At 35.5% G+C, this 19,048-nt stretch overlaps 1 protein-coding gene across 2 annotated transcripts in view; it reads left to right on the forward strand.

Moving 5' to 3' along the window:
* The first annotated feature begins 223 nt into the window (after positions 1 to 223).
* Positions 224 to 19,048, forward strand: part of Orp8 (Oxysterol-binding protein-related protein 8) — a 108,080-nt gene continuing 89,255 nt past the window's right edge. For both annotated transcript variants that reach the window (XM_081752573.1, XM_081752574.1), the window contains exons 1-2: positions 224 to 569; positions 11,856 to 11,966. In XM_081752573.1, the coding sequence (XP_081608699.1) occupies positions 539 to 569; positions 11,856 to 11,966 (142 nt within the window). In that variant the 5' untranslated portion in view covers positions 224 to 538. The remainder of the gene's footprint in view (positions 570 to 11,855; positions 11,967 to 19,048) is intronic.

The following is a 19,048-nucleotide window of genomic DNA, read 5'->3' on the forward strand; positions in this document are numbered from 1 at the left end:
TACGCCAATGATCGCGAATTTTGCATTGCGTTGATGCGAACTGTTGCAGTATGTGCTCGCACTTCTCCTCTGTTGCTCCCATCTCAACAATAACACACACACACATTATATATATATATATATATATATATAGTTTATATATATATATCACAGACTACTGCTTATTAGTTCCCATCCTTACGTGTGACGTTGTGTTTTCTTTTTTTTTTCCTCGTGCTTGATTGCAGACTACAATAGATGGCAGCATGTGTGTATTTTCCTAGCAGTAGGGAATTAGTGCTGAGCGAGAAATGCTGAGAAAACTATAAAAAGTAACGAAGATTTTACAGTTTCTTTCCTCAAGGAAATCAATGATGTGTTAGCAGGAAATAATAGTTGCATCAAGTGCTCGTGAAGTAGCTGAAGCTCCCTCGATCTCAGTGAAACCTGCGGTAATGCGAAGTTATGAGCAACCATCAAGATCACACTGCTGCGGTGATCTGCATTTATTTCAGATTGTCATATAAACATCAGCATAAGCGACGAAGGTGCGTCAATCATGGAGAGTGAGCTTAGAACTAGGAGATCACGTGAGTAGAATATTTACTGTCATAGTAAGAGGCTGTATGTTAGCGGATATGTCTTTCAATTGTGCGCAGTCAGTTTGCGGGAGGAATAAAGGGAGGGGATTTTATATTTATGTGTTTATTATTGAGTGGACTACTTCCAGTAATGCAGAAATCAACATTGGGATAAGGTTTTGCACAACTAAGCTAAAGTATTACTCCTCCGTGTTGTTGAGATTAATCTATTACACAAACGTGTGTACAAAATATCAAGTAATAAGCTCGTGAAGAGACGAATTTTCAAATTTAAATTTTATGTAACTTTTTATAGTTAATTCACCCGCGGTACTTTGATATTATGTAATTCCACATTAATGATACAAGATGACTATGAGAAGTTAAGTTCGCATAAGCCCTGCCGCGCCAGACCTCTCTATTCTCAGTAAGTATATTCATTGAATATACGAATTGTCATACTCAGAACTACTAAATTAAATACACAGATACGTATATGCTATATTTAAGTGAAACATCGAACATATCAAAATCTTACGGTACCTCTAATAGTATCAGTTGTTGGTCAGGTGCAACACAGCTGTATCAAATCAGCGAAGGCGTATTAAGTGTATACAGAAATTGTGCTGTCATTAATGTTTCTCCGGAAATAATATGCCCATCATTCCGATTTATAGCTGTTCAGCTTTATATGATTGCTTTTAGTTGGAGGTTTCAAGTTTAACTTAGAGACTTCTAGGACAGCGCACGAATTTCCGGTCGCCGGCGACCAAATATTTCAGTTTACCAATAGACGTTTTACTTTGGGTGGAGATTTACAATATGGATATGTACGTAAGTTAATTACATGTTTACCTTTCGTAATGAAATCTACTCCTAGGTGCAAATTTAGAAGTATGTTTAGTACAAGGGGGTCCAGAAGCACGTAAAAACACAAAATTTACAGGAGAAATGAATGATGCAAGTACTTAGACGTAACCAAATCTAACTTAAGGTAACATAAACTAACCTAAGCTAACTTAAACTAACCTAATATTAGTATAAATAAGCGAAATTCTATCATTTTTTGGAAAATTATACGGAACCCCTACACTAATATAACGCAAACTAACCTAACCTATCCTAAACTAACCGAATGTGAACAGAAATTACCAAAATTTTAACATTTTTTTCAAAGAAAAGAGCTGGACCCCTTCAGCTAAACATAGGCCCAAATTTACTGTAAGTGTAGGTGTGATTCAGAGATACTTGATCAAAAATTACAATTCACCTAGTACTTTTTTACCTGTGCCAGGTACCTTCATGATGGGATTCATATCTGTAACCACGGGAATGTTTACCATGTTCCAAAAGCAATGGGCGTAGCTGGGATGGTGGCAGGACTAAGCTGTTTGTTTTTGTGCGCTACAAGTTGCAAGGAAAACTATACCGTTTGGTCATCATACTTTCCTACATTCGATATACACAATATGCATAAATGAGAGGAAGGAAGGAAAACAGATTTTATCTTGTAATTTGATATTTTCTGCAGAATGTCACTGTTTTCGAGGTTTACTGCACTTCTTTGGTTGCGCTTTATTAGTTACCATATTGCATATGGTCGGTATCCGTCTATCTAGTGACATTATGGCTCCTACTCGCAAGAAGTTCACAACAGAATGCCAATTACTAGATGTGTCGGAGTAGATCACGGCCGGATTATAGAGAGCAGTGAAAAATCCAGGATTGTAAAAAAGCCCAGGGGATTTTATTAAATTTTGTTATCTAAAGCAGTATTACTAATTCATGTTCTATTGCACACACGAAACAATGAAATTCCTGTTTCGTACAAATCGAATCCCTGAAGGTCCGTTTGCGTTTCGTGAGACACACTTTGTGCCATTGACACTCGCATATATAAATATATACAGAATGCGGCATAAGTAACGCCATTTTTTAATTACTCAAATTCATTAAAGTAGTTACACGTATAAAATAATGTACAATAGTTTCTGAGAAATTAAGTATTGCTCCATGAAAACAACAAAACAACGCCACTCGTTGAGATTAAGTAATATTTTCAAAATACTCACCTTCTTGTTCAATACAATGTTGAACATTTGTACAAACCTTTTGACATATTTCCATGTTAATTTCAGAAAATTTGTCGGGAATTGCTTAACTCGGAGATTTTTTTTTTTTTTTAATTTCAGGCTGTAAACAAGATCTTTCAATACACCCCACAAAAAAGTCAGGTAGTGTTAGGTCTGGTGACCTTGATGACCACTCATTTGCTCCACGTCATCCTATCCACCTGCCCTGAAAATGAATATTTAACCGTTCCCAAAAGTTTAACGCATACCACCATTCTGTTGAGAGTAAATGTCATTCTGATTTTGAACTCAGGGCCAGAATTCAGTTTGTACTATATGTAAATATTTATCTTGATAAACAGTTCAACCAAAAAATATCGGCCCTATTATTCCCATTGAAGAAATGCCAGCTCAAACTGTAACTCCTTATAAGTTGACATTTTTTCCAAAACGACACGTAGGTTTTAGCAACGCGAAAATATAAGGGAAAGTGGGGTAATTAGGAACACTTTTTGCAAACTTCAACTTCAACAGCGAATAACTTTCTTACGAATTGCTCTAGGAAAAAGCTGGTTTTGTTAAAATGTAGCCTCATGTGTTGTCTTTCTGAGCCAAGCACTAATTTAATGTTACTTACCATTTTTGGGTTACACATATTTTTGTTAAAAAAAAAAAAGTCAGGTGTTCCTATTTACCCCACAAGTCGGGGTAAATAGGAACATCCCATCCATATCTCATGCATTAGGTATGTTGTGCATTTGGGGTATATAGGAATAAAGAGCGCTTTCTGCTCTTTTCAATAGTGTCTGATTTATTGCAATACCACAAATAGTGACAAAGTTATGGTTAATGAAAGAAAAAACCTGTTTACGGCTATTGTAAAACATACAAAATCGTAAAAAGACAATTTGGCAAATTTTACACACAAATTCAACAAGAAACAGCATATCGTGAAATAAGGATCAAAAGTTAAATCATGAGGTTTTGGGACAAAATGTGTTCACCGAAATAAGAGAAGTAAATGAAAATAAAAGTGTGTATAAGTCTTAATAATACTATAAAGAAAAACGAAAAAAAAAAGAATGTAAATATGAAAAATGTACCATTCGAGGCAACAAAGAAACAACAATAAGCAAAGCAAGTTAAACATGTTTTTAAGTTATGTATATAAGAAACATTACTTCTGTTCTAAGTAAAATAGTGTTGTTAGTCAAATGATAAAAGTAAACGTAAGTCAGCGGGAAGTCTGCAGAGTGAACGTCAAAATTAGCTTAATAGGCCTCCTCGGAAAAACTCTAGCAAATGTATTGTACAGGACACAATTCTGCAGAAAAAGCTTCATACAAAGCGTAACTGAAGTAAGCATAGTAAATTTTAACAAAATATCATGCATTTTGGATTGTAAAGAGCACAATTCTGCACAAGGTACAAAAAGAAGCATTACGCTCATACTGGTCCCTTTTCCCCCCATTCATGCATAACATTCTCTTACATCTATATTCCCATTTACCCCACTTCAGCATTCCCTTTTACCCCACATGCTATAGGCATGACCTTCCGAATCTTTGATTGATACGTACAGTAACACTGTCCAGAAAGTCATGAGCTTTTAACAGGTTGTAAAGTATGCAGTGTACCTTGTATGGACCAAGTTTGCAAAATCTATCTCAACTAGTACTAGACACATTAACTTTTAAAGTGAACACTAAATTTTGTAAACTATTTTTTTTTTTTTTTTTAATGCTTTGAAAAAATTTACATAATTTCCAACGATAATATAGCAAGAGAACAAAAATAAATGTTTTTGTTTGGCAACAAGTAAGGCTACAATTACACATAGTTGCTTCACACATCTGACGCATAGGGGGAGTGGGGTGTTAAGTGTTTCTAATTACCCTACGTTTCCTTACACAATTATGGCGATTGATATGTCAGTTCAACTTGAAAGTTGCTTCATCTGACTACGATATCTTATGATTGCAATCTTTTTTAATTTAACTTTCTTTCGTTTTTCTGTGTGTAATTAGACAAACGTAGCGTTAAGAAAATGGAGGTAAATTTTTAGTAAATTCCTTTTTTCTTTACTTTGTGGTGGACAAACGCCGTTTTGCATGAGTTTTCTCGGTGTTCTTCCGTTTCCTGCCACTTTCTTCATTCGACCATTTTCTTCATTTCTCATCATCACCGTCTCCTTTAGCCTAGTCGGCAAAACCGTGGAACGTAAAACTTAAAGATTTTGCTTCATTTCATTTTTTCTTTACTTTTTTCCGATGTCGTATAAATCCAGATTCAGCCTCACAACTTGGGGGAGGAAGGAGATACATAAAAATGATTGAAAATGACCAATATATCAGAGAGCATTTCATTAATAGTAAAAAGTGATTGACTAACGAATCATATTACTAATTTTTTTTTATTCTAGCCAAAAAGCGAATAATTAACGCTAGTATATATATATATAGTGAACGCCAGCTCATTTAATTAAAAGGATCATAAAGTAAAATCCTAAATTAAATGATCCGGGAACTAACAAATCCTCATAACAAATTAAAATTTCACTCGTTGCCGGCCAAGGTAGCAAACAGCAGGAATGCGCTTCCTCATAACCTCCCAGAAACACAGATAATCCACATTCAAGGAAAGCTAACAATTAATGGCATGCCACAGTAAACCAAATTGATGATTCAAAGCCACTGATATAAAAATCACAAGACTTATTAGGCTGATGCCCAGTACTCATTAATATACAAAATATATTAAAATTTATTGAATTAATATTCGTCCAATGTTTTTATAAAACAATGTTACTTATAATTTTAACACGCCATGAAACAATGTTTCCCCTTCTTCTTTCTTCTGTGAAAGCTTACTACATACTCCATTCAGCACCGAATTCCAAGTGGTCCAGTCGCTCCTGGTAGAAGTCCGCACGGGGCGGAATTTTTAGCCCGGGCCGGGCCCGGCCCAAGTTCGAAATATGTTTTATAGCCTTTAGGCCCGAGCTCGTGTGGTAATGAAATGAGCGCGAGATAAGCCCGTTTGTAATAATTTCGACATCTAGTGTGTTGCGATTCAGTTTCGGCAACATTTGATTTCTCTTTTCACAAGTGAGAATGGAAATACTACACTTTTTGCGGAGAATTTGTGAAAGAAATGCTTCCGATATCAGCCAAAGAAACAAATAATAATAAGAAGAAAAAACTAAAACATAAACTAACATTGACTTGAAGAAGAAAAAAAATAAGACAACTTGTTCTGAATGCTTTTATTCCTTTAATTCAGTGTAAGAAACAGAACTTTCACTTACAGATAAGCTGGGCATATTTATTTATTTAACAATCACCAGATACAGCTCAGAGGTCATTTTATACTCTAACAACAACAATGGAAAGGATTTGGGAAAGTATCGTCCAGGGCCTGTTTAGTAGGTACCATCCCGGCATTTGCCTGGTAGGACTGGGGAAACCCCAGTCAGGATGGTCGGCAGCGGGAATCGAACCCACGACCTCCCTCCCGAATGCGAAGCCAACGCTCTACCACTTGAGCTGCTTCATTTCTGTTACTCTTAGTTTTTCTCTTCACTACACAGCTTTACTTTCAGTTAAACACCGTGTGCGTGGGTTTTCTCGGGGTTCTCCCGTTTCCTCCCACTTTCTTCATTCCACCATTTCATTGATTACTCATCATCACCGTCTCCTTTAGCGTAACCGGCATAATCGTGGGACGTAAAACTCAAAAATATCATTTTTATTTATTTATTTATTATTATTATTATTATTACTTTCAGTTGCATAGGCCTAATGATAATCAGAATTTTAGTATCGGCGTCTCAAATTATAAATGTAAATGTTGTTTTAAGATTCTCTAGAAAGAACTGTCCGATAGATATCGTTTTACAGTATATAATTTACGAAGTTAGGCCCGAGAAATGTGGTTGTATATTAAGAAATATACAGTCCGGCTCGATCCCGTGCAGACCACTAGTTCCTGGTGCTTCCAGATTATAGCCGCTTCGTAGGCTCGCCGACTAGGTAACAGCGTTGCCAATTTGTGTGGTGACCTCACTCAGGTGTCTGTGTGTGTCATTTGGAGAGTTCTGTGGGCGGGGACTCCCTTTAGTTTTGCGCACTTTGTCTTTAAAACTAAACAATATTAACCGACTTTAACAAAAGCGTTAAAAAGTGGAAAATAATAAAAGCTCTAAATAGCAGGAAGTAATAATAGTAATAATAAAGCGCGTAAAAACAAGATAATTCCTTACTATTACCTGTAAAACATTTGTGAAGTCTGTGACAAGCCAAACAAAGTAATATTTCATATGAAATTAGTTTCGATGATAATTTTATGAGGCATTAATTTGTTTGGCTTGGCACAGACTTCAAATTTGTTTATAGATAATAGTAATTAATTATTTTCTGCTTTGAGGAGCTTTATTTATTTATTTATTTATTTTTGCTTTTAAACGTTTTGTTATTATTTTCTGCTGTAAGCCCTTTATTATTATTATTATTATTATTATTATTATTATTATTATTATTATTATTATTATTATTATTATTATTATTTTATTATTATTATTATTATTATTATTATTATTATTATTATTATTATTATTATTATTACTACTACTACTATCTGCTTTTTAGCGCTTTTATTATTCTCTACTTCTAGCACTTTTGTTGAAGTTGGTTAATATTGTATTTTTTTTTTTTTTTTTATATTTTATTTTCCGATTTTTAGTGCATTTTTGAAGTCTCTTATTTTTCTTTTTAAGTTTACATAGTTTTTCATTTTTTCGTTACCTAGTAGTTTAGTTAGACACCTAAACCAAGGATACGACACCAAACTCGTATAAAGTGGGTCATCCTACGAAACATATGTAACTAAATGTGTGCATATACAGTTGAGTTACGTTTACCGGGGTAATAGAGAGGAAGATAATCCTGGTTAATCCAAAGGTAGAAGATAGGAAAATAAGAATTTTAGGAATGATCCATAAAATGGATCAAAAGATTGCGATCTTGGCTAATAATTAATTTTTGGATCAGGGTTCACAAATTTTTTGAACGCCCCTAAATTGAGTTGGATTTGGCTACACTATATGGATTTCTCCAGATATAAGGACTACAAGAAAATTTTTGATTGAGATATATTTGATCTTTTGATGCATTTTTGGATCAGGGGCTACAAAATTTTTTGAACGGGCCCCTAAATCGAATTTTCGTATTTTTTACGGAATAAGCACATCGTACTGAGTTAAGTGATAGTTTGAGTTTGGCTACACTATATGTAGTTCTCCAGATATAAGACTACAACAAAATTTTTGCCTGAAATATATTGGATCTTTTGATCCAAAAATAGGAGAAAGATAAACAACCACCATATAATGAGTAAAGTGCTACATGGCAATTTAGCTATACTGTATTATCAAGAACTGTGCTTTAGTAAAGTTTCAAGTCAGCGTATCAACAAACAGAAAAGAAGTACGTACACAAAAGAACTTCAACAACCCAGCAGTTCAAATTCGTGTATAGAAGTAAGTCAATCAGAACTTTCTGTTCCTTCGCAGTTTCCTTTTTTTAAGATCGCTTATCTTAACTTGCGTAGCGTCATTTTGTCACTCAGCAGACTATCTTCGTGCTTGCTGTATACATTTGGTGAAGAAATAGTTTTTGATTTCCCAAAAATTTAGGTTTTTAGTTTACCTCTTTTTAACTCATTCATATAATAACCATTGTCAATTCACAGCTGGTTGAAGGATCTGTAACACTTTTTTCCAAATATTCTTTGCTAGGGGATGTCCAGTCAAAGATTTATTTTGTCTGGTTAACTGTCATGTCTGTGTATTTTTTGTTCCTCTTGTCTTCTTTCCACCTTAACCAATTCTTGTTTTAACTTTAGAACAGATTTCTCCATGCTGCATTGTGTAGCCTGCAGACGGTATGTCTGATACTGTGTCCGATCCATAGATCAAAACACTTGCATATTTGTTGAACATCACTTTCGTTTTATCCATTTTAAACCTGACTCCCTTGCTCAAATCTGTGTGTTTGCAGAGAGAAACTAGACTAATCGAAACTAGGATAGATGTTCTTAATTTATATTTATCCCAGTTTACAAGCTGAAACACACGTGTTTGCGAGGAATAGTACCATCCTGGCATATCTTCTAGATTCTTTCCATCTCTACTTCTGCCAAACAGTTGAGTGCTTGCACTGGCTTGTTTATAGATGTTAATCAGTAACTTTGCTTTTAACATCGCTAGATTTAAGAACATTCATAATAGTTCATATTATCTTCGAATCAAATGTTCTTTCCGTAGTGAATGAACACAGCGCAAATTCGTCTGTAGGCAGTGTTGTATTTAGGAGCTCGGCGCTCCCAATAATTACATGTTTCTCCACCCCTTCATCCCTAACGTAAACATTAACTAAATTATGCTTAATGAGTGAATTAACAATTTATTACAGTTTAATACCACTTACTGGATGCTACACCTACAACTTCGTAACAAGAAAGAACACGAAAAAAGTTTAAAATATTATTTTATTTTTAAATCTTGCGCTCTTCGTAAATTTTGCACTCTGGGCACGGGCCTAGTTGGCCTAATGGGAAATGCGGCACTGTCTGTTTGTTCATTTGACTTTTGCATTAGCTCTCTCATTATCTGAATATGAACAATTGCGTTGTTTAATTTCTGTATCCAGACTGTTGTCGTGTTTGGACAAGATCAGGTTTTGAAATAGGCTCGTCAGTGCTTTCTTAAATTCGTCGTAAACTGCAGAGTGAGATTCATTGCATTTGTGGGGAACTTTCTGTCGTTGTAGAGACATATAGACTCATGTTTCAGATAATATATGCTACTTCTTCGTGCATTACGGGGCAAAGAATACCTGTTTTTGGCACAGACTATTATTCTTCACAATTGGAAGGTCTTAGGTTCGAACCCGATGGCTGACCATCCTGATTGAGATTTTGCCAAGTATCCTTTCTTCCACAAGGACAATGCCGGAATGGTAATCTTAAGTATAGGCCCTTGCCATCCACCAACCACTTTTTATCTCGTTGCGATTATTGTTCTCTGTTAATTATGCCAGTGTTAATTACGTTCCAGACCTTATCAAGAAGGTTAAGACTTAAATGTAAATGTATTCAACAATATATCTAACTATTGTAAAGATGTGTTCAACAATAGTTAATGTCTTTGTTCAAGCCTTGTGATCTTTGACATAGAGCACGAAGATGAAAATTGCATGGTTAGTCTGTTGAAGGCTAGCTAGCATATTGGTTAATACACCTGCATGATAAGCCGGACACTTGTGTTTTAACCCTGGCCCAGTCACATAATTTTACCGTACATTTTGTAGGTAGGATATTTATAGATATAAATTAGGATAAAAGGATTTCCTACACTTGTTCGGTTCTTGGCGCCCTGAATGTTCAACGATTTGTGATAGCGCCTTAAGTCAAACCTAAGACGCACCTAAGAAGTGAAAAAGATTTTAAATTTCCCCACAATTTATGAAAAAAAAAGTATGATGTGTGTACCAAAAGTACGCGCCATTTTTATATAGCTCCAGTCATGTTCATGTATATATATATTTATGAGACTTTCCCATCACTTTTTCAACATGATGCCCATCCTCCTCCACACCCAGTCGCAGTCTGTGTATTCACATTGCAAAAGCATCTACAAAATCATTTTAGGGAATGTGTTTGTGACACTGATTTACGATAATGCCGAAGAAACTTCTGGATGACAATGTTTGCCTCGCAAGAAATTCTTGAGCATGGGAAACTGCCAAAAGTCGCTGGGAACAAGATCTGGGGAATACGGTGATTCCCGGAGAGATTGAATGTGTTTGTGCTGCAGAAAGTCGAGAACAGTACCAACTCTTCTGTTCGGTGGTGCATTGTCCCAGTGCAGGAGAAATCCTGAACTTGCAACTGTGGTCGATTTTCTTGCAATCCAGAAAGCGATCTCTTTTCCAAAAGTTGCAAACAGTCGTGTGTTCCTTTGGTACAGGGTCAGTTAGAATTCCACCCTGTTATCCCAGGATATAGTATAGGGAATATTTTCGTTTGTGGAATTCGTGCCAAGTTTTTGGATGGGGATGAAGGTAAATGTTTCCACTTTTTGACCGCCCTTTTGTTTTGGGATTGAACAGAATAATACGCGTTTCATCCATAGTGATCACGGCATAGAGTCAAGCTGTTCTCCATTGTCAGCACCGTGCAGGCAAAATCGTTATGACACCTCGTTGCTCCTCCACAGTAAAACCCATGATACCTCACCAGTATCTCAAAGGGCTTCTCTTCAACGACGCACCTGGAAAAAAATTTGCGATTAGACATTTGTAAACGTTGAACTCTACTGCCATTTCATTAAAATACTCTCAGGTTTTAGGCCTAGATCAAAACGACACATAATTTCGATACGCACTTAATAAGAACATTTTTGGAAGACAATCATAAAGATCAGTAAGACATAGTATTCTGGCCGGAAAATAGCGTAGACTAAGTAACATTTCATTGGAACTTCCCAAATATTCCACGGTGCTCCTGTAAGTCAGCCAAAGTACACAGTTTGAACCCTGGGTTATGATATTAAGGAGAATGCTTATTCTGATAATATTATAGAAGAAAAGCGGGGCAGGGAGGAGAGAGACGGCACTTGCGGCGTGATATTAAAGAAAACAATTTTTAGACCAAGCCTAAAAGGTTGGTTTTTGCCAGTGAAACATGAAAACTTTTGAAATTGTGCTGTAAGGGACCTGGCAATAATGGTAGTATTGTAACAACTTGGGAATATTCGTAGAGATGCGTGATTTATATCAATACAGAATATGGAGAGTATCTCAGTTTTTGTTGAGAAAAGAAATAGGCCACAATCTTCCAATACTATTTATTATATTCTTGAGTACTTCTTTTGTTCAAGTTTAACGTCCCTTTCAGGATCGAGGGTGTATGAGACCTGGACTACAGTTTAAGGTGGAATCCGAACTACCAAAATACGTTCAGTTTTTAATCTTCTCCTGTCGGAAATCAAACCGAGGATCACGAGCACACGCGCGCGCACTAGCCACTAAATCAGTGCTGGGACCGTGAATATGCTTGTTTAAAATGCGTTTGATAATTATGTATGCAGTTTATCTGTAAAACATTTAAAAAAAGTGCAGATTGAGACAAAATATGGTTAATTTTTTGTACTTTTCTGTTTCAGTTGCAGGTAATTCAAGTACACCTTCGTCCTTCGAGAAAAAGGAGGGCCCACCATTTATTTCAACTGGGGATGCGAAGGGGATAGTTCTTCCAAACACTCCAAATAAATCAGGTATCACTTATTTATTTTTAAAATCAGTTTCTGTATTCTTATTTATTTCAAATTGAGTGGCATGTATGTTTTTTTTCCTTTTAAGTAGCATCCATTACGTGACGAGGTTCTACGTGCATGCTATAAAATATAAGCATAACTTACTTTAAGTTAACTTCTAAGAGTTCGTATCCCAGTTTACCTTGCAGTAAAGCAAAAATATTGCTGAGCCAGCTTTGTCTTATGTTTTTTAGAAAACATTTGATTTACAGATACCAATACACCCTTTTTATGCGCTGTGTATTTTACCATAGCCAATTAACGTGTAGTTTTGTCGCCCTTTTCTGACAGTGTTCATACATTAATAAAGTTTTTACTCACCTAACCAGCCGACTTATAGCCAGTGGTAATTGTGACCGTATACGTTTCAGCGACGATTTTTCACCTTAAGAAATCAGTGACGCTTAAAGATTTACGTTGTCTGTAACTTTCTTACACTATAGAAACAATTTAAAGCTGAGTTATCTTTTTAAAAATATGAACATATTTTATTTACCGTAGAAAAAATGGGTTAATGAAGCATTGTTCCAGTTTTTCTTCGTTTACATTTATTTTGCTTCCTCATTAATTATATTCAAACTCCGGGATATGAGATCGAATTTATTTATTTATTTAGGGACAGTTTTAAGCAATAGCAAAATAGTAGTTATTTTTCATTAATTTTTAAAATCATGTATCTAAAGTTACTTGAAAAAATGTAACGCGTTACTTTTAGGTCCGAATTCTTTATATTTCAATTTTCAATAATAATAATAATAACAACAACTTATTATTATTATTCTGCCGTGCTAAGCGAAAAGGCCTAAACTCCATTTCACATACTTTCGAGAAAATAAGCAAAACGCGTTTTGGCTTAGGCTGTACGTTCAAATTTGTTGTATTTCAGTAAAACTTTATTAAATATATTTTCACGCTCTAAAATTTGTGTGGTAATACAGTTAAATATTTTTGCTTATGAACTGCCACTTAAGGTCTTTTTGCTTACGTTCGGTTACAGTTTTGAACATAAGGTAAACACTCATGACGTCATTACCCCCTACCTATTGGTCAAACCACGTCAATTTCACTTTAGATAGATGCAGAATTATATTACGAACATTCCCATACCAATATCTCGATTTTCGAAAAATGTGGAGTTAAGGTCTTTTCGCTTAGGACGGCAGTATTATTATTATTATTATTATTATTATTATTATTATTATTATTATTATTATTATTATTATTATTATTATACATTTTGATTATTCCAAATCTTCGTAAATGTTTAGAGCTGTAGATTGATATACAGCGCTGCTATATCCTTACATGCGGACAGTTACTTTATTGGAAATTTGATGTACTTCGTTGACTTCATAAACACAATATTGCAAGTTCTGAATCACTTTACATAGATGCAAGAACAAATTCTTACTTAGCTATAGGAAAGAAACATTTGTTTCCGAAAAAACATACATATATTGTAGTTATTCATACGAAATAAAAAGTAGCGCAAATTTGGTACGCTACATACAAAGTAACGCGTTACTTCCCAAGATAGCCCAAAACCACAAAGATTACCAGAAAGTGTAATTCAGAATTGTAAATGTTTGATTGCATTCACTTTAGCATTTCTTCTGATCTAAGGAAGTGCTTTATTTCGACTGCCAAAAAATTCTGTTGATCGATTTTGACCTTTTTATATAAACCTAATGTGAATGCAGTCAAGTATTCATTACTCCGAATTATATTTTTGGTCAGTTTTATGTTTGTACAGGTATAAAGTATGCCGATTTGATGTCCCCGAATTTATATAAGGTAAAGAGAAAGCAGTACAAAGGAGATCTAGCATAATACTTCACCAACAGTCAAGTAATTCTTTTCTGCAGTGAATAAGTACACTTATGGTTGGTAAAAAGGTGTGTACAGTGCTTTAAATTAGGTGTATAGTGCAGTTGAAGTTTCTGATAGTGTAAGTCTTCAAGCAACGTTATTTCTTAAGGAGTTGTACACTTGTACACTAATAAAGGTGACCAATCATCGTTGAAATATATACGGTCAAAATTCCATTGTCTATCGGTCGGATGCTTAGGTTGGTACAAGCCTTATTAGTATTCTATGTGCATCCTATGAATTCATTAAATAAGTGTTCATACCGTTTCATTATGTTTTTCCTTGCAGAAAAGATATAGCTTTTGTGGGCAATATAATGTAATCCTGCCGATATGGTAGCAGTGTTTTGTTACCCTCTGTGCTCTCTCTCTTTAGTTCGTTTCTTTTTGTGTAGTTTCACGATGACGACAGATTTAATAAAATGATTTGGATATACAACTGAGAACACCTTACAGTTACGGCGTGCAAGTCGTGCTGGTGTATTTGTAAGAAATATAAAACCGATGATAAAATATAATTTTGTGGAATCTAGCGGAACAGAACTTAAAGAAGGCAGTTGCATGCACGAATACTAATTACTATAAATGAACAATTCATTGGTAAATTTTCAAGTGTGAAATCTCACACAAAATACAGTCGTTTTTCGTTTTTTATACGAAAATGAAGTGACTAGTGATTTCTGTTTGTGTGCACGCGCTCTGCATTTCCAGCTAAATATAGGGCATCACAGCATACTTTTTGGTTCGTTGTTGATTCAGCCTTCCGTTTTATCCTTTCGTCTAATGATAGGATGCAATTGGCTCCTTTTAAAGAGTTAGATACTGAAGAGCCATGCTTGTATTCAATTTCATTCTATCAAAATTACATCTGATGTAATCAGTAGCTAGTTTTCTGTGATCCTTTGTCCACTACACATTAATCAATAAAAAAAAAATTCTTTTGATGGAATAGCGATAAGACGAAGCACTTCAGTTCAACATCAGGTGTGAATAGACGTAACCGTTTCTTACGGGTACGAAGAACAAAAACGGTGAGAAAGCAGTACGAAGACGACGGTAAAACTGCTAGAAAGATATATTTTGTTACTTCTTGTACGAGTGTTCTATCTGAACACAGGTTCAGGCACACTTCACTCTAATGCAGCTAGGCAGGGCTATTATGCTAGTAGAGCAGGTTTAGGATGGCCTGTTCCTTTTCCTTTTGTTTCAGAAATGAAATAATAAATTTGAAATTAAAAAGTGGATTAGAGAAATAGGTTGTGAAGTAGATTAGAAATACCACGTATACAAGAACTGTATAATTTGGCTTCTTCTAGTCGCTTATACACGTCAGTTAATATTCGTTTGATATAAAACACTGTGAGTTCCAAAAGAAGTCAGAACCTTCACAGAGGGTTATTTTGTTAGTGAAAACATTATTTGCATATTTGGCTGTTAAAATCAAGAAAAGTAAAGAACAGTGTTTCTGTTTAGTAACAAAGAACATTTCCTTTTTAGAAAGAGGAAAGAGCGGAGAACAAGGATAAGAAATGTAAAAGTTTCCCTACTCAGTTTGTAATGAATGAAATATATATATATATATATATATATATAATATAATATTACGTTTTGTGCAGGAGTGACTTTTCAATGTTTGATTTAAGAATCATCCTACAGCAAAAACAAAAGAAGGTATAATTGAATAATTTAGAGTTCCCTTGTGGGTAACAGTTAGCGTACACGCTTTTGACGTGGGAGACCCGGGTTCGATTCCCAGCAGGAGCTCATGAGGTTTGGATTTCTCGTTAATCAGTAGGTCCACGTCTCATATAGCCTGGCTGCTGAAAGGGACGCTAATCTTAAAAAATTAAACCAACTGAAAAATTTACTGTTAAAATATAAATTCCGTATGACAATATGAGAAGAGTTTTTTTTTTTTGGGGGGGGGGGACGAGCGTTGATTTTATCTTTGAAGCTTCTATCAAACTTGCAGCTCTGGAGCTATGTTAATGTTTGGGATTAGAATATATATATATATATATATATATATATATATATATATATATATATATATATATATATATATATATATATATATATATATATATATATATAGTGTGTGTGTGTCTAGGTATCCACGAGGTCGTTTCAATACGTAACGCACAATTGATGTAGAAGAAAATGTAATAAATAACACGTCAAGAATATATACAAATTAAATGCTCATATTAAAGCTACTTTTCAACGTATTCTCGTCAAATCTTGCAATTCATTTCTTCTATCGTGATGTAATTTCCAAAATATCCTTATATAGGAGTTTCTCTTCTGGGAGCATAGCCATCTCCACACGGCTGATTCGACCATCATTGAAACGGTGGCCAGTCAAGAGTTTCTCATGAAAGAAGCAGCAACACGGAAGTGTAAAGTTCATTTGGTTACTCTTCGAAGAAATTGCACCACCTGAAGATGTTGCTACGGGCTGTACAGTCTTCCTCGTACACAGAATTGTTTTTCTGTGGGGTTTTTCACTGGGGTTTTTCTTTTACCCACAAAAAAATGAACTAAATTTCTCTGCTCTGCATAAGTAGACGATTGTAACATACGCGCCATCTTTGCTCAATAGTTCACGCTTCTGCTCTTAGAAGATGTGATCGAGCTAATGCTGATTTCAGAGCGAACTTTAAAGTATTTTCTTCCAATATTTAGGTCTTAAATTAGTGTAATGTTGAGTGGGAAAAAAAAAATATTGTGCGTTATTTATTGATCTTCCGTCTTATAAACACTTGTGTCAAAGATAGCTAGATTGGGTTCTGTTTTTCGAAAATCTGTCTTCGAAACTTAATTCTACTTTACACACTGCACATAGGGGAAAAACGAAAAAAAAAAAAAAAAAAGGATGTCCGAGTGACTTACATATATATATATATTATACAGGGTGTTATTGAACTATACCGACAAACTGTAAGAGGTGATTCTTCACATCAAAATAAGAGAAAAAGTTCATATGGACCTATGGCGGAAAGTGCATAGTTTCAGAGCTAGGGCTGTACAAAATCGCGAAAACTCTCAATTTTAATTGGCCTTATTTCGAATTCCAGAAACTGTGGATTGTGGTTCTTATCAGCGTAAAGGTTGCCATACATACACAATTCAAAAGTGCATATTTCATCAATTGTCAATAGGCGTAGAGGGTACTCCCTACAGGATATATTTCTCAGATATGTTTTCGATAGAGTTTTCGGATATACCCTGATTTCAAGAAGGGTCCAAAGTAGACACGAGGTAAACCTTGACAACAATGGACATCCAATGCTTGGGAGGGAAGGCGGAAATGTTACGAACAGGCAGCTCCATGTTTCTTTGTGTTCGGAATAACGTGTGACGATATTTATTTCGTCACGGTATATTTCACGTTTTCTTCACTTATAAGCGTGAAAGAAACCATCGTACCATGCGTTTTTCCGAGGACAAGAGACCGTGCTGCTGACTATCCTTAACACTCCCGACATCGCGCCAAAGGATTCTGTGTTCACTGGTATCAAGACTTATCGTTTGCCTGCTTTGGACCAATCATAGTCAGAGCATATCTCAAAATTCGGTTGATCGCATGTCTGGGAATTTCACCCTGCAGGAAATAATCTGTACACCCATTGAACATTAATGAAACATGCATTTTTGGATTGCGTATGCGTGACTTCCTTTACGCTAATAAGAACCACCATCCACAGTCTCTCGAATTCGAAATAGGGGCTCTCGAAATTTGGCTTTTTCGCGATTTTGGACAGCCCTAGCTCTGAAACTATGCACTTTTCGCTATAGGTCCATATGAACTTTTTTTTTCTTATTTTGATGTGAGGAATCACCTCTTAAAGTTTGTCGGTATAGTTCATTAACACCCTATATATATATATATATATATATGAGAGAGAGAAGGGAACTGAAGTTGCCTCCTTTTGGTAATCCTAAAGTGAGATTCACTTGTCAAACATGTCTAGATCGCTAGTCCCCCAGATGTGTGCATGGTACAACTTGTTAGGAATAATAGAAAGAAATGTGTATACTCATCAATGTAAATTTAAACCAAAAACGTACGAAACAGAAAACTCGTAGCGTCAGATTGTTAGCGATTGGTTTAATAGATGTTATGAAGCAGTAAACAGGTACAAATAAAGAATAACATCAATGGTATGATTTCACTGCTACCAACATGAAAAATTTAACGATAGAATCATATCGGTATACAGGGTGGTCGGAAAGTAACTCTGTTTCTAATATTTTTTCCCTCCTAAAATATTTTAGGTATGAACTCAATTTTTGCACACATCCTAGTTTGTTATATACCATTATCTTTCCAAAAGTTACAACGCAATGTGTGCTCCAATATTTTCTAGACACTATTAATCGGACATGTACGTTTGCTAAGATTTTCCTCAAGACCTCAGCAGGAACACCACTTATGACCTCACGGATCTTGTTCGCAAGTTCGCCGAAAGTTTGTGGTTCGCTACGATACTTCTTTCATAGCTCACCCCATAAAAGAAAATCACATGGGGTGAGGTCTGGACTTCGCGCTGACCATTTTGTGGGACCTCGGCGACCTATCTAGCATCCTGCGAAACGTTGATTAAGCCATTGTCTTACAGGCAAGGTGTAAGAAATTGTAGGCCGTATAAAAATTTTCTAACATTTCCAGGTATCTTTGAGCGTTCATAGTGTGTCTCAACGGATGGAGTCCAATAATGCGGGAAGAAGTTAATCCACACCACACTGTCACTTTTGGCTTGCCTTGCATTTTTTCAATTGCCTCATTGGGATCACCTTCTGCCCAATAATAGCTGTTATGACGATTAATGTATCGCCCTAGATGAAACACAGCTTCATCACTCCACAGAATTTTTTAAAGCAGGTGTGGATGATCTTCATGCGAGCATTATTTCACAAAATTGGATATGTCTATCGCAATCATCTGGATACAACTTTTGGAGATAATGAGGCTTCCATGGTCTGTAATGTAACTCTTTGTGAAAAATTACACACACAGAATAACGTGTAATGCCACTCTTTCTTGCAGCCGGTTTTTTGATTTTGACGGGCTTCGCTCAAACATCTCCCTCACTGTGCCTATCTTTTCCTCTGGTACCGAAGTCGAGGGCCTACCTGATCTCTTAATGTCTACGACACTTCCAGTAGTCATTA

This window comes from Thermobia domestica, chromosome 3 (genome assembly GCF_964235325.1).
Source record: "Thermobia domestica chromosome 3, izTheDome1.hap1.1, whole genome shotgun sequence".
Classification (NCBI taxonomy): Eukaryota; Metazoa; Arthropoda; class Insecta; order Zygentoma; family Lepismatidae; genus Thermobia; species Thermobia domestica.